This window comes from Drosophila santomea, chromosome 3R, assembly GCF_016746245.2.
Source record: "Drosophila santomea strain STO CAGO 1482 chromosome 3R, Prin_Dsan_1.1, whole genome shotgun sequence".
In the NCBI taxonomy this organism is placed as follows: Eukaryota; Metazoa; Arthropoda; class Insecta; order Diptera; family Drosophilidae; genus Drosophila; species Drosophila santomea.
In genome coordinates this window covers 6,702,094-6,726,467 of record NC_053019.2, presented here as the reverse complement: position 1 = coordinate 6,726,467, position 24,374 = coordinate 6,702,094, and the positions used below count along the sequence as shown (strand labels likewise).

Sequence of the window (24,374 nt, the reverse complement as noted above, 5' to 3'; positions counted from 1 at the left end):
GCCGGCCGACGGCAAAACTGAAAATGAGAGTCCAATACAGGTGGCCCAGTTGGCGCAGTTCGTGTTTAGCAGCGGGCGTGTTAGGACCAATCCAAAAGCTCTGGAGATCCATAAGCCCATCACTTGTTCGCCACCATGTCAAAGAACTGCATGATAACGTTCGACCAGAATGAGCACGGCACCTATTTCACCGGCCAGGTGATAACCGGCAAGGTGATTGTCAATCTGAACAAGACCAAGAAACTGCGAGGTAAGTGAGACCAACTAGGATACCCAAACAGTTCTGAAATTAGTGTCTGGCTTTTGTTTATCGAGCGCGACGTATCTTATCGCTTCGCATAATGTCAGATTCAGCAAACCATTGAAATGGGTAATTAAGTGATAACCATGCGGACACCCCAAATGTGCGATAATTGATGATTTCTGGAGCCGAAAGGGACCGATAACAACCTTACTTATGGCTGGGGATCTACCCAACTGATTTTATTTTCTGTCGAGGAAATTCCAGGGGACTTACTCACCGTTTACGTCTGGGCTTTGAAGTGATATGCAGACAATAAATGTTAATTCTTCGAAATATACACTTTCTAGTACTCTTAAACAGGTTAATTGTTGTCCTTAAATTAAACTGTATCATTTGGCATCTGCTTGAATAGCCCGAATCAAGTAATTATAAAATTTGTATAATTGCCTTTCAGCCTTTTTTTCCCGTTCTTGGAAATATCTGTTAAGGCTTCTCGCTTCCGTTTTATCTTATCCTAATTTTAGACCAACAGTGTGGGGTAATTCAAAAAGATAAACAAAGTGAGACACTTTTATGAGCAAGCCCGTTGTATTTTCTTTTTTTTTTTAACTAGGGAACTGTCTTCTTGTTCCCCTAGCCTACATTATAAGTAAGCACTTGGCTTACTCAATTTTGGATTTTCTTTTAAGAAACCCTCTTTTGCCTTTTAGGAATAAAACTGCAAATTAGTGGCTATGCCCAAGCACAGTGGCGCCTCCGCAGACATGGTAAAGCGGTGGCCATCCAAAACCCCAAAAAGCGATCGAAACACCAGTACAGCGGGCGGGAGGACTATATAGCCTCCACCACTTACCTCATGGGTTCCGAGCAAGGCAGCAACTTCAACATGGACGCCGGCACGTACACCTACACTTTTGCCTGCCCCATTCCCAGCCACTGCCCCTCGTCCTTCGAGGGTGCCTATGGACACATCCGGTATCTGGCCAAGGTCACCTTTCTGAAGCCAGGAGCTTCCAATCGTACCCACAACGTGGGTTTCACGGTCCTAAAGCTGCTGGACCTGAACCAGGAGACCAAAATGCTTCGGGAACCGGCGAGCAATGAGGCCGTGGAACACTTCTGCCTGATGCACACGAAGCCCGTGCAGTTGAAGGTTACTCTGCAGCAGCAAGGCTATGTTCCGGGTCAGTTCATGCTCATCCACGCCCATGTGCGCAATGACTCCAGTTCCGACTGCCACAAACTACTGATCATGCTGCACTTGCGAGCCACTTACACGGCGGATACGCCTTCGCTCCGCACCACCTCCGAGAAGATAATGCTGGTGAAGCGCGAGTGCGGTCCGGTGGCTCATCATGGGCAGCGGACATACACGGAAACCCTGAGGATTCCGGCCACGGCGCCCACCTGCGAGCACCTGAGCAAGGTGGTGCGGGTATCCTACGAAGTGCGTGTGGTGGCCGTTATGAACTGGCTGATGGCTAATCCGCGGCTCATTATCCCTGTGACCATTGGCAACGTGCCCCTGGCAACTGCGGTCTCCGGACCAGACTTCCTGCCAACTAACGCCTTCGCAGCTGGAAGTCCGCTGCCAGCCGACTTGCCATGTACCTCAACAAGGGCCATGGAACTGGCTCAAATGGCCGCAAGCGGGGTCAGCAACTCCGGCTACGAAATGAGTGAGGATCTAGAGGACTTTGAGCTTCCGGAGGACGGAGATGACGAGTTGGAAGCCGCCGACGATTTTGTACCAGATTTACGTGAGTACAAGAGCTGGGACTATACTGTGACACATGTTAAATAGAGTCTTTTGTATATAATTCCTTAATTTTTTTTAAAACTCTTTCATAAAACTATATTTCTACATTTTTATATTTTTCCATAGCTCCTCCTACGTACGAGCAGGCCATGTTCATGACTGCTGATATTGCGGATACGGACGCGAACACCGTCAGCGAGGCTTCCCAGTTTACTCCCCGCTACCCAGTTTTCGATGTGGACACATTCCAGAGCCCGCCGCCAAATCCTCCCCAGAAGAAGAGGCGTCGTCGCCGCAGACGTCCCGCCGATCCTGGACAGTCGAAACCAAAACCGGAGAAACAACCAGTGGAGTCACCTGTGCAGATCTGAGGGCAGTTTTCGCGAAAATCACGACTATATCTTATCTCGGCAGTATTTATTTCTTTTACGGTTCGCCAGTGTACTTACCAAAATGTTTACTATATATGTATGACTATCGGAATGATAAACAAGTCAGAATATAAAAGTGTCTACTTGGTGATATGCGATAAATTGTGATTATAGCCTAGACAACTACTACAACCAAAGTTATATTTATATTTGCTGGCAATTTCTATCGATATGCCAAAAGAATTTGGAAACATCTTCATTCCTACCTGATTAACGGCCCGTTTCGTCTTGTATAATAATACCTGCATATTGAAATAGTTTGAGTCTGATAGGTTATAAATTGAGAAGCGGACATGGCTATATCGGCTTGGCGCTCGATACGCTCGACCGTGACGATACACTTTGGTGGCAACGCACCAGGATTGAAAATTGAAACTACTGGGACATTCACGCTTTTATATGTAAATGAGTACAAACCATCGCTACCAGACGTAATCAACTATCTCAGACTTCAGTCCGTAACAAACTAACTTAATATGTATGTTGTAAAAAAAAACACTCGTTTTACAATCTTATGTAAATTTCCAATAAGATATAAAAATGTCAGTGTTGAGCAAAGCGTGTTGAGCTTTGCGAGTAACCCTCTGATTTTTGTTTACAAATTTAAAGATTTTTGGCCTTATCAATCGTAACAAAACAGCGAATGTCAATGTAACAACAATAAAGAGAAGAGAGTGGAGCAAAATCCAATATTGTTTTCAGTGAGCGCAAGCTCCAAAGCTCGCTCCTCGCTCATCGCCCCAAACTCTCCATCAGAAAAGCTTTGGCGCTCGAGAAGTGATGATGTCACTAACAACTCAGCTGTTGCAGACGCAGACCGGCTATTATTCTCAGTCTATATCTCACTTTGGGTGCGACGCTTGTGTCTGGCGGTAAATAAATTTCATGTTGCGCGTCGCCACTGAATAAGATCTGGAATTTCTAAATATATATTTGCCAGTACCCACATATTAACGAATCGCTTTCGGTTTCTAGGCGACTCTAAAATGCCTTCCAGCTGCTCTTTTGAGCTTGATCGCCGCGAACCTATTTACTACAGTGGGGAGACGGTCAATGGAAGAGCCATTCTGACCACAACATCCGAAAAGTCTGTAAACGGTGAGTTTTACTCGTAATGAAATCAATGGTGCAGATATGCTTTTCAGTAAATCGTTATCTCTGCTGACTTTGTTATACTCGTAGTACCAAGCCGGTTGTAACGAATGCAGCAAACAAACAAGTTTTTTGTGGCGCCAGAAAGTGTTGTGCTCATTATATAAGACGCCGTTAAGCGATCACTTATGTGTGTGGCTTTAATTATCGCCAATGTTTAATTCCTATCATCCTAAACTGTAGCTACGAATGACCTAATGAGCTCAGTTCAACCCCTAATACGAAATTCATTCATAAATTGATTCGTTTTTCAAATTGTCAATTCTGAAAAAAAAAAGCTTTTAAGACGATTATATTGGCATTTATGCAATAAAAACTCGCGAAAAGAGAGCAATTAGTATTTGATACATTTGATAGAGTGGATTAAGTGCACTCTTAATGCTCCATTGGCTTTAATATATAGTATGTGCTAAAAATGTATATACACGCATTCAAATACAAACCAAACCTGATTGGCAAAGTTTGTGTATAATATAATATTGTTAATATAATATCGATAATGCGAAATAACTAACTTTTTGTCACTACGATTAGAGGTATACATTCTCTTCGAGGGCGAGGCAAAGGTGCGATGGGACGAGCGGCGAACAAGGACGAGAGGTGGAAAGACTGAGCACTACACGGAGTATTTCCGAGGCAAACAGCAGTACTTGTACACCCGGACCTCAGTCTTTGCATCTGGGAATCTTCCACCAGGTACGCACACCTACAACTTCTGCATTCCGCTGCCCCTGGAATGCCCCTCGTCAGTGGTGGCGCAGTACGGCAAAATCTATTACGAGGTATCCGTGATCATCGATCGCCAGTGGCGCTTCAACAACGTCTTCAAACAACCACTGACGGTAATACAGACCTACAACCTCAACATGAGCCCCCAATTGCTGGTGAGTACAAAGGATGTTTCTGTGCGACAGGAAAAACTCACAAAAAATCAGCTTGGGTTCTTTTTGAGTAAGACAACAAGTTGAAACAAAGCGGCAGTAGACAATGAAGTTAATCTTAACATTCTAGCTTTAAGTTCCTAAGATCGAGGCGTTCATACGGACGGACAAATGAACGGACATCCTATTGATCCTGATAAAGAATATATGTATATACCGAATGTGGTCAGAAACGCTTCGTTCTGTATACGCTTTTACTCTACGAGTAACGATATTTTTAACTATCTTGTCCCGTTTCTTTTTATTGTTTTTTCTTTAACCGGACTCATTATTGTATGTTATAATTAATTGTATGCAATTCGAGTAATTAGTTAATAATAATCAATGTACAATCCTTTCGTACAGATGCCTCTAGTTCGCGAGGACATCAAGCACTTCTGCTGTTGGCCCTGTAGGTCAGGACCGGTTCTCTCGACGCTAACAATACCGTTCGGTGGTTACGCACCTGGACAGAAGATACGCTTTGCTCTGGAGATCGACAACCAGTCGAGCGGCTATGATCTGGAGGGCATCGAACTGAAGCTAAAGCAAATATACAGATTCCAGGCTCAAACGCCCCACCACAAAACCCGCGAAAAGGAGCTCAGCCTGAACAAAAGTTCGCAGCAGGAGCGTGTGTTGCGTCTCTCAAAGAAAATAATCGAAGGAACTTTGGCTATTCCAGCAGTACCACCTTCTTCTCGCTCCGATGGCATTATTTCGGTTAGTTACAAAGTGATTCTGACAATCAGCACGGGTGACTGCCACGTGGACTCGGACTTCGAGGTGCCGATTGTAATTGGCACTATACCATTGATCCAAAGTGCCGAGAATCCAGCCAGTGCAGCGCAGTGGATACCGGAAACACCGGACACTCCGGCCGGAGCTGCCGCAGATCTGCCTCCCAGTTATGACAAGTGCAGTAAGTATACAGGGAAAACATCAGATAATCTTCATTTGAATCTCCAAATTAAAGTTCTGATCGCTTATGGTGTTTTGTCCCATTCTAAAATGATTTATGTTTTTAGAACCACCAACCTTCGAGGAGGCCACAAACTTTGGAGAAAGGTTCATCGACATCGATCAGGATGAGCACAATCGCACGGATGACTTTATTCCCCGTTACCCCATGTACACCAACTTTGCCATGCCATCGGCTCCACCTCCACCCGCTGAAGAATCGGGATCCATTCAACCCGTTCCCGTTCTGTCACTACCTCATGATCCCACTGCCCCAATGAGCGGTCAAAACTATTCGGACCGCCCAACACCATCATACGGTTGGAACTCCAACTCTTAGATAGAACCAAGATAAAATCTGATCAAATGATTTTAATTTGCCTTACCTTTGGATATTAGTAATAAACATAGGTCAGTTGATTATCATGCTTGATATGAAACCAAATCTCAGGAATATGCATATATAAGCTCTCTAACATGCAGACAGAGTATATATAAGCATTTGGAAAACATTTTTATTTAAACTTTTGATAAATAATATCAAATATTTATATTTATATACCTTTTAATAACAAAAACCACAGCTAAGTAAAGAACTATGATATTTCTAATTTGGTAATGCTACAATCCTTCTTGGAACAAAATTCCACAGAAAATATATTTATACCCGTTACTCGTCGATCTGGCCATGTCCGTCTGTCCGTCCGTCCGTCTGTCCGTCCGTCTGTCCGTCCGTATGAACGTCGAGATCTCAGGAAAAGCTAGAAAGTTGAGATTAAGCATACAGACTCCAGAGACATAGAAGCAGCGCAAGTTTGTCGATTCATGTTGCCACGCCCACTCTAATGCCCACAAACCGCCCAAAGCTGCTACGCCCACACTTTTGCAAAATGTTTTGATATTTTTTCATTTTTATATTGGTCTTGTAAATTTCTATCGATTTGCCAAAAAAATTTCTGCAACGCCCACTATAACGCCTACAAACCGCAAAAAATTGTGTTTAAGACTCTCCTTCTCCCTTCCACTAGCTGAGTAACGGGTATCAGATAGTCGGGGAACTCGACTATAGCGTTCTCTCTTGTTTTAATTTCCAATTCTAAGCGAATTCAGAAATATGACGCATTGTCCAATATACCCACTCTGCCTGTAAGCAATGCAAATTTAAGTTTTTGTTTTCATTTTTTTTCAAATCCATAATTTAGTCAACAAATCGAATCAAATCACCAAAATAAACGATTCCCCATTATCGCCGCTAAATAAGTGAAATAAATTAAATCAGTGTAAAAACAAAAACCAACAAAGATATTGATTCTTAAAAGAAATATTTCCCTCAATTTAAAATTTCCACATACTTTCACCTGAAAATGCTGAAAAATTATATTCAAATAACATGAAAACCCTCCGAAACAATGAAACAATGACGCTATTGTGATAATGGAATAACATACATATATTTGTGTATTTTTGCGACTAAATGAAATAAATTAGGCGATGTAAAAAAATAAAGGTGTGGTGTCCATTCATTGGGACTTCACATCCTCCGATTGAGTCTGGTCCATTTCGTAGTAGACATATCGTGGTCTAAAATCCAACTGTTCACCGGACAAGTAGTGCTTGTTGGTCTTATTAAGATTGGTGGCCACCATAAACTCTGCTTCGCGGAAATCCGAAGCTAAATAGTATGACAAAAATAATATAAATTGAGATTCTTTAAAACGAGGAGAGACGTACCCAAAGATGTAGTGGAAACGCTGAAATTCGGAACCAACTTTGATGCTGTTTCGACTGGGGGAGTTGGTACCGGAGCAGTGCCCTCCATTGGTTCTTGCATTAGCAGTTTGCCAGGACACGGCGGCGTCACATTGCCAATGATGACCGGCATCCGGGCCGCAATGAAGCGTTTTTCCTGCTGGGTCGTGAGCAGCACCTCCACCTCGTAGTTAAGCTGCAGGCAGGCACATCCTGCCGCACTCAAGGTGGCCGCAGTTTGGGGCACTTGCAGCATGTGCAAATGCTGAAAATTTTGAAGTTCTCCACGGGGCAGGTTGTGTAGCTCGTGGCGGCTGCTTACAACAGTTTGCCGCTCAACCTTGCTCTCCATGCGCTTGGGCTTGTTCCTTAAGTGGGCAACGTAAGTGCTGATCTGAACAAGAGAATAAACCACTTCGCGAAGTAGCAATTTCTCCGGGTTGTGCAGCTTTACATGAACAGAAATACCGGCTCCTGGCGAATAACCCTGCCTGGGAATCTGGATCTGCAGATGCAGTGGCTTCATCCAGAACTTAAGGCGAGGAGTCTGCTCGTAAATCTGGACCTCACAGCTCCGAGTCTCCTGGCTTAAAGAGTTCTGTGGGAAAATCTGCAATTGTCGTACATGGAGCACCTCCTGCGGACGATCTGCACTGCTGTGGATGAGCACTTGGAGTGTGTACCGTATGTGTCCGTGGGCCCCCTCGAAGTTTCCTGCACAGTTCTTGGGCAGCTTCACATGGAAACCGTAGTTGTAGGTGCCCGCCTCTATGATCTGTGGCTGTGCGACCTCCGAGCCCACAAAATAATCGATTTTGGCAAAAAAATCCACGCGATAATCAAAGTCCAAGCTCTGAAGCAGCACTTGCGGGTCGTTTTTCTTTTTATTCTTCTGCTTTTGGGGCTGCTGCCATGCGGTGCTCGCATATCCATTGGCCTCCAAGCATATTGCTGAAATAAACAGCAAAATGGCAAAAAGATTAATTACATAAAAAAGGTATTACTATAATTAATAGGTATACAACATTATTATTCACAAATATTGTTCAAGTTACAATTATGAAAAGTTACTAATCAATTTTGCCATCGATAAGCTCACTGAAAGGTATTAGCAATTTGTGTTCCACCGACAAGCACTATCAGCAATTTGCCAGTCCATAAAAGAAACCAGATCTCAATCGGTGATTCACTACTTTAAATGGGGTAGCCCATGAGTCACGCTCCAACTTACCTTTGATTAACACACGCTCCGAAAGGGTCAAATAGACGTGACCATTGACCGTATCTCCGGCCCGATAGGCCCCTCGTGGGTTGTCCAACTGAATCTCACAGCGGTGGCTCATTCTGCTCAGCGTTCTGCTCTTTGTTGACAGCTCGACTGCTAACCGATGTCTGGCAGTTGTTGACAACATGCCCGCCCATTAAGAACGCGATTGAACGCGGCCTTATCGTTTATACTAGGTGTGAATGCTACCACAACCATGGCTATTATCTCTGGAGCTATATCTTATCTGGCCTAGGACGCTGCCAGCTAAGTGCCAAACAATTTGTAATTTAATTAAAACGCGTTACATTGGATGGCAGGTGTAGCCTACATATGTGCGAAAGGTTCGGGTATATCACGAACTCAAGGACTCGCAAGGCCAGTGATGAGTAGTAATTTTCTGTAAATAGCCAGACAAAATTATCGACATTTCAAGACACACAATTATTTTAGCACGGCTAAGTCAAAGCCCATGAGCGAATATATCGTTTATCTTTCAATAAGTTATTTAAATAGTTTTTCATCAGCACGCCACACAAAATATAATTCACAAGCTGATTGTTTGTATACTGCAATTATTTATTGTCCACTTAAGAACGCATTAATTGGTACTTACAATAGTTAGTAAATGTATGAAGTCGATTAAATATATTTTAACAGTAAATTTTGACGTATGTATAAGAGCGGTAATAAGTATGCTAGAAAAAGGAGATTTTGGCACTCAATAAGTTCGATTTGATCAATTGAGGATGGTACGCGAGTGTACAAATTTGCGCAATGAAAGCTCACTAAAACTAAACGACGGACTAGGATCCGGCCTAAAAATCCTGTATAAGCCTTAGTCTTGAACACTTAAGTTACTTATTACTGGGGATGGCAATACGTATATAAGACACTTTTGCTTTAGAACAGGTGCTCGTCCTGTAGATCCTGCTCGACCACTGAAACTTGTGCCCGCTGAGTTGGCCGATGCACCTGGGCAGTCACATCCACATCTTGTGCCTCCTGCTCCTGCTCCTGCTCCTCGACGTGTTCGGACAGTGGACCACAGAGGGATCCGAAAGTGTCCAGACTCCGGCCTGTGTGATCCGTGTTAAGCGATCCGTACGACCTGTAGATGTGCATATCCAAGCCAGAGTCCTCCATTCCGTGGGCCGGGGCTGTCCCAATGAGAGTGGAAAATCCAGGAAACTTGGGCAAGTGAATACGCTGCAGGACAGCTGCGGGGTTACTCCCTAATGTTTGCTGACTGCCTGCCAAGGTAGCAAAACTGAAAGAGGGCGGCACTGCAAATGGAAGTATTGAAAAGCTAATCAAGTTGTATGACGATCTCAGGAAAAGCACCTCCTTTTGATATAATTTTATTGACTTGGATGTGGTCCCTCGACTTTATTCAGCTATCAATTGAAATTTGTGTAAGCATTAATGTTAAGGACTTGATGGATTTCCCTTTCAAATGTTGGTTTAAATGAATTGCCAATATTGTAAATCGGGATTATTTCGTATTATTAACTCGCGGAATAAATATGTGGAGAATAGATAGGACTATCTTGTAATCTTTATACACGTTCCTCGTGGAGTAAGAGCGTATACTATATTCGTTGAAAAGTATATAACCGGGAGAAGGAAGCGTTTCCGACCATATAAAGTATATATAGTATATATATGCTGAATCTCAACTTTCTAGCTTTTATAGTTCCTAAGATCTCGACATTCATACGGACAGACGGACGGAAAGACGGACATGGCCAGATCGACTTTATATGATCGGAAACGCTTTCTTCTGCTGATAGTTAGAAAATCTCTTGTCAGAGTCATTATGCAATTTAAAAAGAAATAATTTAATCAATGGATATCCATACACACAAGAAATTATGATCAGTGCTCTTTACAAGGTCAAGTTCACTTAAACAGTATCTTTAATTTCTATTCTAAGCAAAAGTTACCGAATTATACAAAAGGATTTCATAATCAATCTGTCGTCCAACTAATTATATTTTAAAACTTGTTAAATACTAATTAAATAATATATCGCACGGTCAAAGCAATATTATATATTTATTTAGAGCTACTTTAATAAATCAGTTCATTTGTGTGATGATGATTTCACTTATGCGCATTTCAATTGCAAATAAGAACAAATAAAACTTACGGCAACTGTCGTAAGATGGTGGCTCGTCGTCTCCGATCACCCGATGCGGCTCGTCGGTTGCCGGATCTGTTTCTCCGGCGGACTCCTCCTCCACTGTTTGCGGCCTGGGAGTGACCCGCTCGATGAGGCGCTGTCTCTCCGGCGTGGGCGTCCTCCGCACTGGCTGCTGGGTGTGAACCGAGTCCCTGAGGTGTTGCAAGGAGGTGGTGCCCACGATGATGGGCACCGAAAGGTCCGTGTCGTAGTGAAAGTAACCAGTCTTCAGCTTTACCTGCAGTGTGTAGTGCAGGAAGACGATGTAGTTGGGATTCAGGGTGGATCGGGGCGTGTCCATGGGCATACAGATGCTGGACTCGTACTGCCGCTTGGACAGGCGCAGAGTGCGGTCCGAGATCAGCTCCTTGATTATCGTTTTGGAGTAGAAGTTCCGCTTCACGGGTTTTCGGGACAGAAAGACGAAGTGCTGCTTGATGGATACCTCCACGCCGATGATGTCGTAGTGTGGCGATTGGTTGTCCACCTCCAGCCGGAAGGGCACCTCTTGAAGGGGCGTGAATCCGGAGGCGGGCAAGGTCAATGTGGAGCAGATGGGACCCGAAATGCAGGGCCAGTGGCAGAGATACTTCAGGTTCTCGTCCCTGACTGGCAGCTAATGTAGGGAAATGTATTTATTGAATGATTGGTATGTTTGGTGTGATTTGAACAGCACTCGAATTATTTTGGTAGTGTTCCTTAAATCTTAACATAAACTATTCTAAAATCCATTACAAATTCAAAACATTTTTCATTAATGCAAAATGTACTATGTTTTATATGTCTGCAATATATACAAAAGCAGAAGTACTCACTGAAAACTCTGCATTGTAGTTGAGATCCAGGGTCTGCACCACGTTGATAGGCTTCCGGAAAACCTCGTCAAAGCCCCAGGGCTTGTCGATGGTCAGCGAGATGGTGTAGGCTATATAGCCGTAGGGACCCTTGCAGGTACTGGGGCAGTCCGGGGGAATCCTGAGGGTGAGGACGTATACGTGGACGCCGGCCCGGAAGAGGGTGTTATCGAACACATTGGTGCGGGAGTGTAAATATTGCTGATGGCCCGAGTAGTTGGCCGTCTCGCTCTTGCCGCTCATCGACCACTGAACCTTGGCCTCGCCCTCCAGAGTTACATATACGGCTGAGGATTTCGGAACTTGTAGTCTTTCCAGGGGGTAAGAAGTTAGGACTACATGGAACTCACCATTGACTCGCTTCACCTTGTCCGTACGCAGCAAAATGCGACCACTGATGTACTCGCCACTATTGTAGACCGGATTCAGGCGATCCAGCTGAAAGACACAGGTGGTGGGCATGGCTGCTGCACTTGCTTCCGGCTCGAGTTGACCGAATCTTCAATCTTCACTGCCAGTTCATCACTACTACTTCTGTGCTTCTGGGCTTTACGGAGAGACGGAGCAGCAAACAACCGCAACCCAACTTCCACACAGCCAGACGCGCACTAAGTTCTGAACGGCGAGTTCTTTGTCAGCATCCGACGCCATCGGGCTTTCGCTTTCCGGGGAGCGGAGTCTCGGGGCGGCCGAATCAATAAGCTGGCGCCTTGCGTCTGTGTAGCCGTCTACTGTCTGCTTCTGGTCTAATATTTCAGCGCGAAGCGTTCGGAAATGGAGCAGCTTTTGGCCGTGGGTCCTTTCGGTTTCCTTTGTTTCGCTTTGGCCGTGCTGGCCACACGCACACACACCCTCGCTCATGAGCTGGCTGAAATGGTGGACGAAAGCCAACGGGGCGGATGCTGGCGAGGTCAGGAGCCCATATCCACCACATACTGGGGTACATTTCAGTTATTACCATATATCAACCGTCGATACAACGGCCGAAAGAATGTCAACAAAACCGAGTAGTGCGTCACAACAAGCACTTTGTTTTCGGGGTGTTGGCTGTAGCCCTTGGCCACTTTGCTGCCGCATAACGTGGCACAATTAGGAGCCCGAAATTATTTGGGCACTCACTCCATTAATCCGGTATGCATAATTCCGATAATGAGAGCGTGCCAGTTGGCTGGGTAAAAGGAGGCTGCATGAAATGCGAAGTTCACAGTCAAAAGGGGAAAAATGTTCACATTTTAATGATGTATTGGATAGTAATACACGTAACTTAAATTTATTGGGAAGAGTAAAAAGAAAATACTTGGGGAATAAACTGCTGTATGTGTAAGCTAATAGTCCCACCATCGAATCCATTTGTTTGTTTGGATTAAGCATTTCAAGTTCAATTATGGTGAATTCCACAATTTGCAATAGCTTGGCACTGAAATTCCAGACTCGGCACGTGTCAGGGTAGCACTTTCTTAAAAAAGTATTGCAATGCTAATTGCACGTACGACTGTTTTCTCTTTGGGCCTTTGAGCAACTTGATGCGTTCACAATGATTGCTCGGCGCCAAGGCGTCAATTTCCCGGGAACAGCTGTGGGCCAGAACTTGATTAATTGGCCCAAGCAGCTCGCCATGGCTAAGGGCTAAAAGGGACAATAATTAATTACTTGTGGCCCTATTAATGGGGAACATGTGGACTTACCCATGTTTACGAAGCAAAGTCAAGACGATTCCAAAGAAGAATGCACGGGGGGTGCAACAGTGGCCACGAAAATGGGTAGTTTGATTGGGGCATTCAAGAAGTTGGATGTCTCAATATAATAACTGATTTGTATAGGTTCCATCTGATCTGGGTGACTCATAATGGGGGCTGTCAAAGGTAGGCGAAGATTACCATTTAATTCGGGACTCTCGGCCAAAACTTGTGTCACTGTCTTGGTTTTGGCCTTTGGCTGCTGACTAGTGTAGCTGATTTTTTTGCACAAGCGGGTTAGAAAGTCCTGGACTCCATCTTTGGAATGGATTTCATAGCTTACACTTTGACCCGGAACAAAGACACTTCGAGGGAGTGTAAGGGCCATATTCGAAGTCTCTATGTATTGGGGTTTCAGATCGTCAAATTCCAGACTCTTTCGTATCACCAATCGCTGATGAAAGCATTTGTTGTGTTTCCCACTTCTTTCAAGAACAACCTTCAGCGTATACTCCACATTGCCAAAAGGAAGCCTACAGGTGGCTGGAAGATGTTCAGGAAACTGAAACTTAAAGTCACCCACTCGAAAAGTACCAGGCTCTAGACGAAGAGCTTCGGTCAACTTTTTTGTTTGACTTATGTGCACCATGCTGCCGTTGTAATCCACTTTGGCGTAGTCCAGGTTTCTGGTACTATCATTGTGCTCGATTTCCGGCTGACCTCGAAGTGACTCCCGCCAGTGAACAGTCGAGACTCCATGGAGAGTGATACTTACGCCTGTTGAATGGGGAACAACAACAAGATCAGCATAACAGATTGTCCAACTGTTGGCACCACTTTCGCCTATCTAATCACTAAACCAACTCATTTGCCTAATGGCATCTTACCCTCTAATTTGAAATTTTTTTTCCCGTCGACTGTCACAGTGAGCGATCCCGAAATTTGCTCGCCGGTGTAATAAATGGCAGCGGCACGCGATAAGTTAAATTCACAATTTATTGGCATTTTCAGTGGTATGGAGTAGCTCTATTATATGTGTGGTTTTTACTAAATTTCGCATTCACGCGACTGAGACTCCAGTTGCGACCTCGCCAACGGACGGCAAACAAGTAACTGTGACTGAGACAACTTGAGGTTTCAGCCGAAGCCGTTGGAAGTCTGAAAAAGTTTTTCCACACGAGTCGTCTGAATGAGAAATGGTTGCTGTTTTACTGCTAATTTGGCCAGAAGTCTGTTTTGGGCGCAGCGAAAAAAAATATGTATATTAAGCTTTATGGTCCAGCTCAGTGAACTGAGATTTTCTGCTGATAATACCGTGTACAGGATGTAAATGTTACTACAGCTTTTAGGTGTACGTAATATATTTTGCTTGTTTTGCTTTATTGAATCGGATTAAATGGAATTAAAGACAGTTAAGACTTAGGAATAGACTTATATGATTGTTGGTTAGACTGGCGCTTAAATAAGAGGAAGTACAAAGTATATAATAAGACAACGCATTCTAAAAGTAATCGCTTGTATATAAACTAGAGCAAAAGAGACTTTTATATACCATTAGTTGGACAATATTTTGTTTAGACACCTAAAAAAATGGTGATGTGATGATTTCAAATAATAAAAAACAAAGTACAATTTAGCTAATCCTTGCTTGTAAATTTCTTATAGATTTATAAATACAATTTTCGATATTAGAAAATGTTAGTTTCGCGGCTAATTTCGACTCTCCCTTTGGTAAAATTGTGCAGATTTTTTTAATATTACGGCTAAATGACTTCATCTAACTTCTCACTACGTTGTTCACATATATTTAGCGGGCGACCACTGATCAGGTTGTATGTTCAATCTGTTTACGATTAGCATTTCTTAAAAAATAATTTTATAAGATTAGTTAAAAAGGGGGAAATAAGGATAAGAAGAGAAAGCCTTGGAAGTATAGGATTGATTGTAGAGAGGTTGGATAAAATAATTAAATAATCCAATTGCATTTTAGCTTAGATAGCGTTCTTCTCCAAAATATTCCATTCCGCTTTGGTTTTGTAAAAATGTGCTCGATTTGCCAATTGCAAATGGCAAATTGCAATTGCAAATTACGCCCTGCTTTAAGTTCTACTATACGTTAGCACATTGGGTTAAATTTTCCAATCCTTAGTATTTTGATTTCGATTAAATATGTCGGCTTTTTGGTTTAGATTTCCGTATCGTTTAGTCCCAGGAAGTCTCATTTCTTCTCAGAGGTGAGGGACGACTCTCCTCCTCGTGTGTTCGTGGTCACCTCCTCATCCGTTTCCGGTGCCGCCGAGTCCTGGCAGCTCAGTGTGAGACGCATCCGGGAACTGGACTCATCGTAGAGCGTCTCTACGGTTTCGGGTTTCGAAGGAAAAGGTGGGGTCGTGAATGGACGGTACAAAATGTAGCATGTTTTGGGGCGGTAACAAGAGAATAAATTTACAAGATAAGCACATTTTAAAATTGATTCTGCTCGGCTTACGTCTAATTAACAGAGAAATGCATATTAGGAAAGTAGAAAAAGTTAAGATATGCTTTTAAAATTTATAAAACGTTCTTAATTAGTATTTGATAAAAATATTTGTCTTAAACATTAAAAGACGCCATATTATAGAATCAGCGAACGTCACTATATAATTTAAAATTGATAAATGTTTTTGGTTCAGATGCATATATATTTTTGTCGTTTTAGCTAAAAATTTAATTCATATTAAGTAAATATTATAAAAAACGCATATGTATATGTATTTATGGAAGAAAATGGATAAATTATATATTAAGAATAGTAAAACAATTTTTATTAATTTAAGTTCTATAATTATATATGTAATTATAATGCAATAAAACGTGCAATTATTTTAGATACACTATTTTATATAATAGGAATAAAGTTTAATTCATTAAAGTGATATGGACAAGTAAGTAATGAGATGCAACTGAAATGAGATAGGCTTAGCAGACACTCAAGGACAGCATTGAACTTTAAAATTCAGACGTCCCTTTCAACGGGTTATGAAATTCTTCTTATCAGACATGAACAAACTTTAATGTTGAAATGAAGTTCCTTTGGTTTTGGACAGACAAGTTTTATCTCGCGTTCAATCTCAATACTTGAACATAAAAAAGTAGGTATATGAAAATGATCTAACTACTATCAAGTAAAGGAATAAAAAAGAACATAGAAAAAGCCACTCAGCCATTCAATTGATTGGATCATTTTTCATATTAAGCATTTGCTTCTTTGGTAAACAATTTTTGGTTTTTTTTTTTGATGGGGTTTTATGTGTCGGATTCATTAGAATCATCACTACCGGGCGGTATGGTCGGTGTCTCATAATCGTAATAGACCGGATAACGCGGCTTAAAGGGCTCACTTGTGGTGACATCAGCCTGAGCGGACAAAATGCTGCTCATGCTAACGTTGGTCAAGAACTCAGTGTCATCGCAGAACTTCTCACTTAGAGCCATGGCGTCTTCATACGAGGGCGGCACTGTAAGGAAAAGAGTTGTAATAGGTCCATTCGGTACAACAATATACATAAATATGATGCTCAAAACTAAATTGATGTTAATTACAAAAATTAATTACAAAAGGTTCAATTTCAAAGGCAGGCTCAATAGGTATTCGGTGGTCTTACTCATGGGTATATAGTCCGGGGGATTATCGCTATCACTGGTCACCAATATCGCTGGCATGGCCGTTGGCCTGAGGGCGGCAGTTGTTGGCGTTGATGAGGGCGTGGAGCTTGTGGGCGTGGGACTGGCACTCACTATCATATTCGTATTGCTATTGGTCGGCAGTAGTCCACCCACAAGGCGTCCATGATTGTTGTTGTTGTTGTTGTTGTTAATGGAGCTGATACGTCGAAGCTGAACTGAGGCACTTGTCCGGTCCCGATCTCTATCTCTTTCTCGATCCAGATTCATAACCCTATCATTATCCCTATCCCGATCCCGATCCCGATCCCGATCTCGAACCCTTTGGCGCTGCTGCGTCGACATTTGTAAATTTTGACTAACTACTTGGTGCTGTTGCTGCTGGCGATTAAATCGCAGCAGGGCCTCCGGACCATCCATGATCGGAATACTGCCGATGGTCAGAGGAATCTTCAGCTTAAGTTTCCAGTGAAACTCCGTGGGATTCACAATGATCTTAATCGAATAGTTAACGCTAATGGGGCACGTCGGCTTCACCGAAGTGGGCGGTATCGAGGGCAGGTCGAGATACCCCCTGTACACCTTCCTCGACCATCTCAGCACGTTTCCGAACTGCTTCCGCGCTATCAGGTGCTTGTCGTAGCGGTACTCATGCTGCGGGTCGTGCGACTCGTAGCTCACCTCCTGCTTCAGCTTGACCTCGCACTCGGTGATGTCGATCGAGGACTCATTATTGATGTACAGCACGAAGTGGATCTTCTGGCCGGGCGCATAACCGCAGTACGGCGTCGAGAACTTCACCGTGAGCGGTCCTGTGGGGCAGCAGAAGCTCCAGAAGCGCTTTCGATCGAGGATCTCCAGTGGAACCTGGGGAAACCGGTGCATTAGCAATAGTCTCAATAATTTATGATAGGAGGGTAAAATCTATTAGCCTATTAATGAAACCACAACATACAAACCCATTTATACCTACATGCACCTTTTTGGGTCGCCCATCGACTACGTCTATTAAACACTTACCCTGTAAATGGCATCAGCGTTTAGGTCCAGCGGCTGTATCACCGTAAATGGCAGCTTGAAGACCTTCGGGTGGCGAGCGGCCCTTTCGATCGTCGTTATGATCTCGTAGTGGATCTGGCCATACTTGCCGTCGAACGACGTGGGCAGATTGTCGGGCAGAATCACGTGGAAGGTGTACGAGTACTCGCCGGCCGGCCAGTCGAAGCTCGAGTTGTTCGCGCAGGATCCGAGGACGTAGGACCGCGAGGACAGATACGATCGGTAGGCACGGCACATGGCGCGCTCGCTGTCGCGCGGATATCCCTTTTTTATCCAGCGTATCTTCGCATAGCCGCTGACGGTAACGTGGATGCCTGAAAGTATTCCCCACCCCGCTGTGATTAGGGATTGCGGAAAGGAATTGAAAGGCGCGACCGCCGAAACAGCGACTCATCGCTGCCGTCAGACGCCTAAACTATTATCTAAAACTATAAATTAGATCTATTGCGTCAAAAAATGTGAAAGCCTTTAGATTGTATAGTAAAGCCTTAAAATTTAAATGATATTTCAAAAACGTACAAACTATTCCAAATTTGACCGAAGTCAGATGACTGAGCCACTATTTTGCGCGTGTAAATGGCTTTTGCACAAAAACGAAAACTAACAAATAACCACGCCTTTAACGAGTTCATGGATATCTGAAAATGGCGGCATGCCAAGAGCAGCACAACAACTGCAGGATATTCCACAGTGGCAGTCACAACAGCCACATATTTTTGGGGGCAGGGCGCTGGGAACAACGATTAATAGTAGAGCACTTTGAAATCGGCGCCTGGTGGGAGATACATTTTAATATTGCCATTAGCTGGTGGCCTTCGTGCATTTAAATGCACACCGAAATGCCAAGTGACCGCATCACTCATACGCCCCGTGAGTCATGGACAGCGCTTATAGCGTAGTATACATTAGGGGGCTCACCTTTAATGCGCTTCGTGGCGTCGACGCTGAGATCAACAACGCCGGATAGCTCCTGTCCGGCATAGTAGACACCTTGTGGATTATTATCAAATGATATAAGGCACTCAATGGGCATATATTGCTATATAGTTGTCGTTTGTGTTTGTGTTTGTGAGTCCGCTTGTTCCCCCCGTGGATCCGTCTGTGTTAGTGGTGTGTTTGTGTACTTCTGTGTGTGGGTTTGTTACTGTGACCTGTGCAAAAATCAGACCACAGATGTAAAAATATCACTTTTCCCTTGCTGGCTGGAGAGTATGAATTGAAGAATTTTGGAAATGGGCTGTCTCGTTCATTTGCTATATGTCATCAAGCCATTTGCACTTTGCCTTTGTCGCCTTTGTGGCACTCGCAGTGCATTTTATCGGCACCCAGCGGCCTACACACATGCACACGAGAAATTTGTTAACGCTTTCCACGAGCCACCGACCGTCCGACCTCAAAATTCCTTCCGCCGTAACCTACTTCTCTCTGCACGCACTCAACCGACGGGGCAATCACTTATGGATATTTGGAACTGTTCGCAGCATTAACACGGCCGTGGCATATTAATTATACTTGGTGCTTTCCTGTGGCCCCCGATTGTCAGTCTGTCTGTCCGCTCGTCCGCCTATCGCAACGATTCCGGGCTTGAGCTCCTTTTTGGCGTTTCGGTTTGTTTCACTTCGATTCGATTCAACTCTCGCTCGCCGCTCACAGCAAACACGTCCAGCAGCCGTTCGTGTTGGATTTGCTCTACCCGCATGTCATCATATCGCAAGGGCCTAAGCTGAGAGCCGAGCGTAGGACATACGTACTCGGGTCGTTTGGGAAATCCGACAGGACCTGCGGCTCGCCAGAACAACAACCCCCTGAGAAAGCCGCCGCGCTGAGAGTCACGCACACGTGCTGCCGCTGTTTGTTTTTGTACACATTTTTCGCAATGGGAGAGTTGTCAAAGCGTTGATGCGAATAATATTATGCTCTCTTATCGTTCGAAAACTAGTGTTTTCAAATTGTATTTCATATATTCGTGTGCACAAAATTGAACTCAAGGCATATTTAAAAAAAAAAACTTATTGCATTTTGGTTTAAAATCGCTCTTAGACTCAAAATGTTTAAATAGCGCGACACCTACGGACAAAATAAAATGTTGTTGGTAGTGTCACCTACAATAATACTAAATTTAACCGATACGGCAACTCTAATCGCTATATCCTTCTGGTTTTTGTTTAAATAGCGCGACACCTACGGACAAAATGAAAATACAAAATTTAGGCGATACGGCAACTCTCATCGCTATATTCTTCTGGTTTTGGCGCCAGGTGTCGCCACTCGGTATTTTTTAAATCCTCAATAGGTGGCGAAGAACTAGTTTTCTGATAGATGGCACCACTGAGGAAGCAGTATTTTGCCGATAGATGGAGCGAGAACTTATTATTTTATCGACAGGTGACGCCCCGCAGACATTTTGTTTTGTCCACAGGTGTCGCACCCATTACCTATAACACCTTTGTGGCAGCACCGATATATTGGTAGCGTCACCTACAATAATACTAGATTTAAGAGATACGGCAACTCTTAAGAATTAAGAGTCATTCTCTCGAAACTGACTTGTGGTACGCGCGCATTGTGTGTGCCCTTATTATAATAAAGCATTATAATTAAATATATACGCAATGTAAGTTAATGGCGAAAAACACATCGCTATAAAAAATGCCGAGTGGCGATACCTTACGACAAATCCAGAAGTATTTCACTTTAGCGCCATCTAGCTCAGCTAAAAAGTTATAACAGTCGATTAACATTGCTGATAACGATGGAAGGACCGTATTTACATGCGCAAGAAATACGGCGAAAAAGCGTGACAAAGTGTGACCCGCTACACTAAGCGCAGACAGATTTCCTAAAGTTTTGCCATCAATTTGCTCCCCGGTTTTGCTATTGTTTTGTTTGTTTGCTTTATCTTGACCATATCTGACCTTGAATAAGTACGTGTATGTCTTATCTGTGAAATCGGCAATAATCAGTAAATAACCCCACAAACACAGTGAAGTTACTGCTTCGCAGGATGAGCCAAGGAGCTTCGGAGGTGCCACTTTCGGGTAAGAAACTCCATTAACTTAATATTATCCTATAAATGGCAAGCGTTTAACACTGTGTAACTAGCACTTCGCCTAAAGTACTGCGAGCGCAAGGACGCCTTCCTGGAGGATAACATCAAGGTGAAGAACCCCTTTTGCGTATTCCGAGACTGGCTGGAGTTGGCCCTGAAAACCCCGGAGATCTTGGAGCCCAATGCCGCCGCTCTGGCCACCGTGAGTCCGGAGGGAAGGCCCTCCAACCGCTATGTGCTGGTCAAAGAGGCCACCGCCGAGGGCTTCACTTTCTTCACAAACTACGGAAGCCGCAAGGCGGAGGACATCAAGTCCAATCCCAATGTAGCCATTTCCTTCTACTGGCTCCCTTTGCGGCGAAGTGTCCGCATCGAGGGCGTGGCTGAGAAGATCACGGCGGAGGACTCTCTCAAGTACTTCCACCAGCGACCTAGGGCCAGCCAAATAGGAGCAGCTGCCAGTCCGCAAAGCCAGCGGATTCCGTCGCGCAGCTACTTGGACGAAGTGGAGGCAACAATCAAAGCGCAACTGGGTGCCGATGGCGAGGTGCCGCTGCCCAACTGGGGCGGGTACTTGGTGCGTCCCGACCTTATTGAGTTCTGGCAGGGTCAGACCGATCGGCTCCACGATCGCATCCGCTTTAGGCGAGGTGCAGGAGTGGAATCCGAAGTCGACAGCAAGCTGGTCCACAAGGGAGAGGATGGCTGGGTGTACGAACGGCTGGCTCCTTAGGACCTGGGAACTGGAGTTCAGCTACAGATGCATTGAAAATGTCTTCCAAATTTAGTTGTTGTGCGCAGGATAAAGAAATGTTCAAAGCTGCTTCAAAATATACACGTAGTTATAAAGCAACAACTGTAAATGTACTTGCATTCACAACTACCAAATAAAAATTGCACGTTAAATATTAATTTTCGATTTGAAAGTACATGTACTAGCTTGGATAATGCATAGTTTACAGCTTACAATATGGCAGCAGTGTTTAACATAACACTTACGTCTTAAAGGACTTGTTAACAAGCAACATAAGCATTTTTAATCCGTTCCCTTAAAGTTTGTTATAAATTGTAAGCTACATCAAAAATTACTATGTCGACTGTTTTGATACAAAAGCTGTGTTGTACGCTTTGGTCACCAGGATCAATAAGCCGCTTTGCGCAGCACATGAGCCATGTTTCCCACCAGGTGAGCTATATAGCCAGCGAGGAGCAGCGGGTATACGAGGAGCCGCACGTGATCTTCCAGAACTGGCTCATGACCGCCCAGAAGGAGGCGCCTCAGGTGCGGCCTCGACTAGCCTGCATGGCCACGGTGGACAAGTCTGGTGAGCCCGTGACCCGCCTGACCAACATAGAGGAGGTCAATGCCAATGGAATCACCTTCTTCACGACCCTGGGCAGTCGGCAGGCGGGCGAGATAAGCGCCAATCCGCACGTATCTCTACATTTCAACTGGGCGCCGCTCATGCGCAGTGTCCGCATAGCAGGATCTGCTCACCAGCTAACGGAGGAGCAGGCTCGGGACCAGTTCCGACGATTCCCGCGCCACATCCAGATGAGCATCACCCATGGACCACGATACGCTGCGGCCGACTGGCAATCCCGATCTGGGTTCTTTGCGCGGATCGGAGAGCGCCTGAACACCTGGCTTGGCAAGGAACCCGAGCAGATCCACATGCCGCACAACTGGGGAGGCTTTATTCTTACTCCCAGCCTTTTTGAATTCGGAATGCTCAGCGGAGAGAAGGCCGGCAGGACTCGGGTGCGATTCCGTCGTTGTCTTGAAATGCCCAGGGTATGTAGGTCCAAATCATAGGTGTTGCACCCAATTTTTGTACCTCTTGTTTTATTTTAATTACACAAAGATAATTTATATATTTAATTTCATAAATCCATTTCTTGCAGGGTACAAGAGTTGGTACCGTTCAAGCTGAAAGGCAGGACTGGGTCTATGATTCCTGTGAGGAAAATTGATATGGAAACACTTAAGCATCCAATTTGGCTTTAAGTTTTTCTGTGTATAAAACCTGGTAGAACCTGATGATACGGTGATCATCTTTATGAACACCGCGTGTAGCGTACGTTATTCCCTTAGTGCTAAATCTTAAGTCAAATAAATTTATTAGTTAAACAAGCATTATTTAATAATCTTCGTCTAGTTTCATTTACAACAAAAAGAAACCTTCAGAAGCTTTTTAATTTCTGCTTAGCATTTGTATAATTCTACCCGTTACTCGTAGAGTAGAACAAGTACAATCAGAGGGAAGCGTTTCCGACCATATAAAGTATATATATTCTTGATCTGAACCCATAGTCCAGTCGAACTGGCCATTTCCGTCTGTATGAACGCTTCGACCTATAAAATACATATATAATGTTCAGATTAAGCAGCTTCCAGAGACATAGATGCAGGGCAAGTTTGTCGTTTCATTTTGCCACGCCCACTCGAAAGCCCACACTTTTGAAAAAGGTTTTGATATTTTTTTAATATTTTTAGCAAACCCGCACCCCGCACGTTCGCAGTTCCTCTAGCTCAGTAACGGGTATCTGCTAGTCGGGAAACTCGACTATATCATTCTCTCTTTATTACCTTTCTTTTCATTTCATTTATTTTCTTCTCCGTAAAACAAACACGAATATATGTATAAAACCATAAAAGCCGGTTTTTCTGTGATCCGACGATTTCCAATGAATCATTACTAATCGCGTGCAGTCTGTTTCCTCCATTTTCAAGGGGGTAAAAAAGTAAATTAATTGGCCGTCAGGCGAGCTTATGTAGTTAACACATCGCTGCCAAATTGGATTTATGTGAAAGCGTTAGTTCATTCAGCATATCCCATATAAAATGCATTAAAAGCACGGACCGCAGCCGCCTAATTGGCTGTCCTTGGGTCCTCAAAATGCCAACTGCAGGTGAGAGTGTACAAGTGTATGGCTGTATGGGTGTGGGCACGTGAAAGCTTAATAAAATAAATAGGCGAGTGCAGTCGAGCGCAAAGAGTAATGCCCGCCGGGAAATGTGGAAAATAAATGATAAAAATGTGGGATAGCTGGTCGGATGGATGTGGCGTACAGGGATGTGCAGGGAACGACGGCCAAGCGGCAGTGACAGCAGACAACAAATAGTGAAAGCCAAAGCGCAAGGCCGGAAAAGCACACGCCACCAAGCCAAGCCATGCCACTATGCACACCCACATTTTCCGCCCGCTCTACAAATTTGCCTTTGCACTCCTTTGTAATTGTAGCCATCGCTCTGTCAGGCGTTCGCTTCCTTCCTCGGTTCGTTTTGGGCTTTCCTGTTTACTTTGTCCTGGCCTGCGCTTTGTCTTATCCTTCTTCTCTGCGTTTTGTTTTGCTCGTCCTGTTTCGTTCCTTTTCGGCTTTTCCCGCCCGCACAGAGCGTTTCAAA

At 44.1% G+C, this 24,374-nt stretch overlaps 8 protein-coding genes across 10 annotated transcripts; 4 read left to right on the top strand and 4 right to left on the bottom strand.

Moving 5' to 3' along the window:
* Positions 1-45: 45 nt before the first annotated feature.
* Positions 46-2,536, top strand: LOC120452169 (arrestin domain-containing protein 17). The gene is made up of 3 exons (XM_039636274.2): positions 46-250; positions 955-2,004; positions 2,130-2,536. The coding sequence occupies exons 1-3, from the start codon at positions 136-138 to the stop codon at positions 2,372-2,374; spliced, it is 1,410 nt and encodes a 469-aa protein (XP_039492208.1). The 5' UTR covers positions 46-135; the 3' UTR covers positions 2,375-2,536.
* Positions 2,537-2,674: 138 nt separating this feature from the next.
* LOC120452172 (arrestin domain-containing protein 3) lies at positions 2,675-6,204 on the top strand. The gene is made up of 5 exons (XM_039636279.2): positions 2,675-3,306; positions 3,410-3,532; positions 4,121-4,470; positions 4,873-5,428; positions 5,535-6,204. The coding sequence occupies exons 2-5, from the start codon at positions 3,421-3,423 to the stop codon at positions 5,804-5,806; spliced, it is 1,290 nt and encodes a 429-aa protein (XP_039492213.1). The 5' UTR covers positions 2,675-3,306; positions 3,410-3,420; the 3' UTR covers positions 5,807-6,204.
* Positions 6,205-6,892: 688 nt separating this feature from the next.
* On the bottom strand, positions 6,893-8,613 carry LOC120452173 (arrestin domain-containing protein 4). Its single transcript, XM_039636281.1, has 3 exons — positions 8,447-8,613; positions 7,198-8,166; positions 6,893-7,138 (listed from the first exon to the last, which is right to left on the bottom strand). Exons 1-3 carry the CDS (start codon positions 8,556-8,558, stop codon positions 6,987-6,989), a joined length of 1,233 nt encoding a protein of 410 aa, XP_039492215.1. The 5' UTR covers positions 8,559-8,613; the 3' UTR covers positions 6,893-6,986.
* A 615-nt stretch (positions 8,614-9,228) lies between these two features.
* Positions 9,229-12,008, bottom strand: LOC120452359 (arrestin domain-containing protein 3). Its single transcript, XM_039636534.2, has 4 exons — positions 11,869-12,008; positions 11,480-11,805; positions 10,632-11,280; positions 9,229-9,765 (listed from the first exon to the last, which is right to left on the bottom strand). Exons 1-4 carry the CDS (start codon positions 11,978-11,980, stop codon positions 9,383-9,385), a joined length of 1,470 nt encoding a protein of 489 aa, XP_039492468.1. The 5' UTR covers positions 11,981-12,008; the 3' UTR covers positions 9,229-9,382.
* Positions 12,009-12,959: 951 nt separating this feature from the next.
* On the bottom strand, positions 12,960-14,213 carry LOC120452360. Its single transcript, XM_039636535.2, is given in 3 exon segments — positions 12,960-13,144; positions 13,204-13,971; positions 14,082-14,213. Coding segments are annotated over 3 exon segments (1,071 nt in total). The 5' UTR covers positions 14,200-14,213.
* Positions 14,214-14,247: 34 nt separating this feature from the next.
* On the bottom strand, positions 14,248-19,601 carry LOC120452358 (arrestin domain-containing protein 17). Of its 2 annotated transcripts, none has more exons than XM_039636531.2 (5): positions 18,835-19,601; positions 17,878-18,230; positions 16,839-17,724; positions 16,512-16,691; positions 14,248-15,549 (listed from the first exon to the last, which is right to left on the bottom strand). In XM_039636531.2, the coding sequence occupies exons 1-5, from the start codon at positions 18,947-18,949 to the stop codon at positions 15,413-15,415; spliced, it is 1,671 nt and encodes a 556-aa protein (XP_039492465.1). In that variant the 5' UTR covers positions 18,950-19,601; the 3' UTR covers positions 14,248-15,412. The 2 variants fall into 2 exon arrangements, with proteins under 2 accessions (XP_039492465.1, XP_039492467.1); XM_039636533.2 differs by having other exon boundaries at positions 16,575-16,691.
* A 1,113-nt stretch (positions 19,602-20,714) lies between these two features.
* LOC120453221 (pyridoxine/pyridoxamine 5'-phosphate oxidase) lies at positions 20,715-21,877 on the top strand. 2 transcript variants are annotated; one of them, XM_039637812.2, is made up of 3 exons: positions 20,718-20,840; positions 20,901-20,954; positions 21,019-21,877. In XM_039637812.2, coding segments are annotated over exons 1-3 (735 nt in total). In that variant the 5' UTR covers positions 20,718-20,839; the 3' UTR covers positions 21,699-21,877. The 2 variants fall into 2 exon arrangements, with proteins under 2 accessions (XP_039493747.1, XP_039493746.1); XM_039637813.2 differs by having other exon boundaries at positions 20,715-20,954.
* Positions 21,878-21,987: 110 nt separating this feature from the next.
* Positions 21,988-23,113, top strand: LOC120453220 (pyridoxine/pyridoxamine 5'-phosphate oxidase). The gene is made up of 2 exons (XM_039637811.2): positions 21,988-22,760; positions 22,871-23,113. The coding sequence occupies exons 1-2, from the start codon at positions 22,056-22,058 to the stop codon at positions 22,937-22,939; spliced, it is 774 nt and encodes a 257-aa protein (XP_039493745.1). The 5' UTR covers positions 21,988-22,055; the 3' UTR covers positions 22,940-23,113.
* Positions 23,114-24,374: the final 1,261 nt, after the last annotated feature.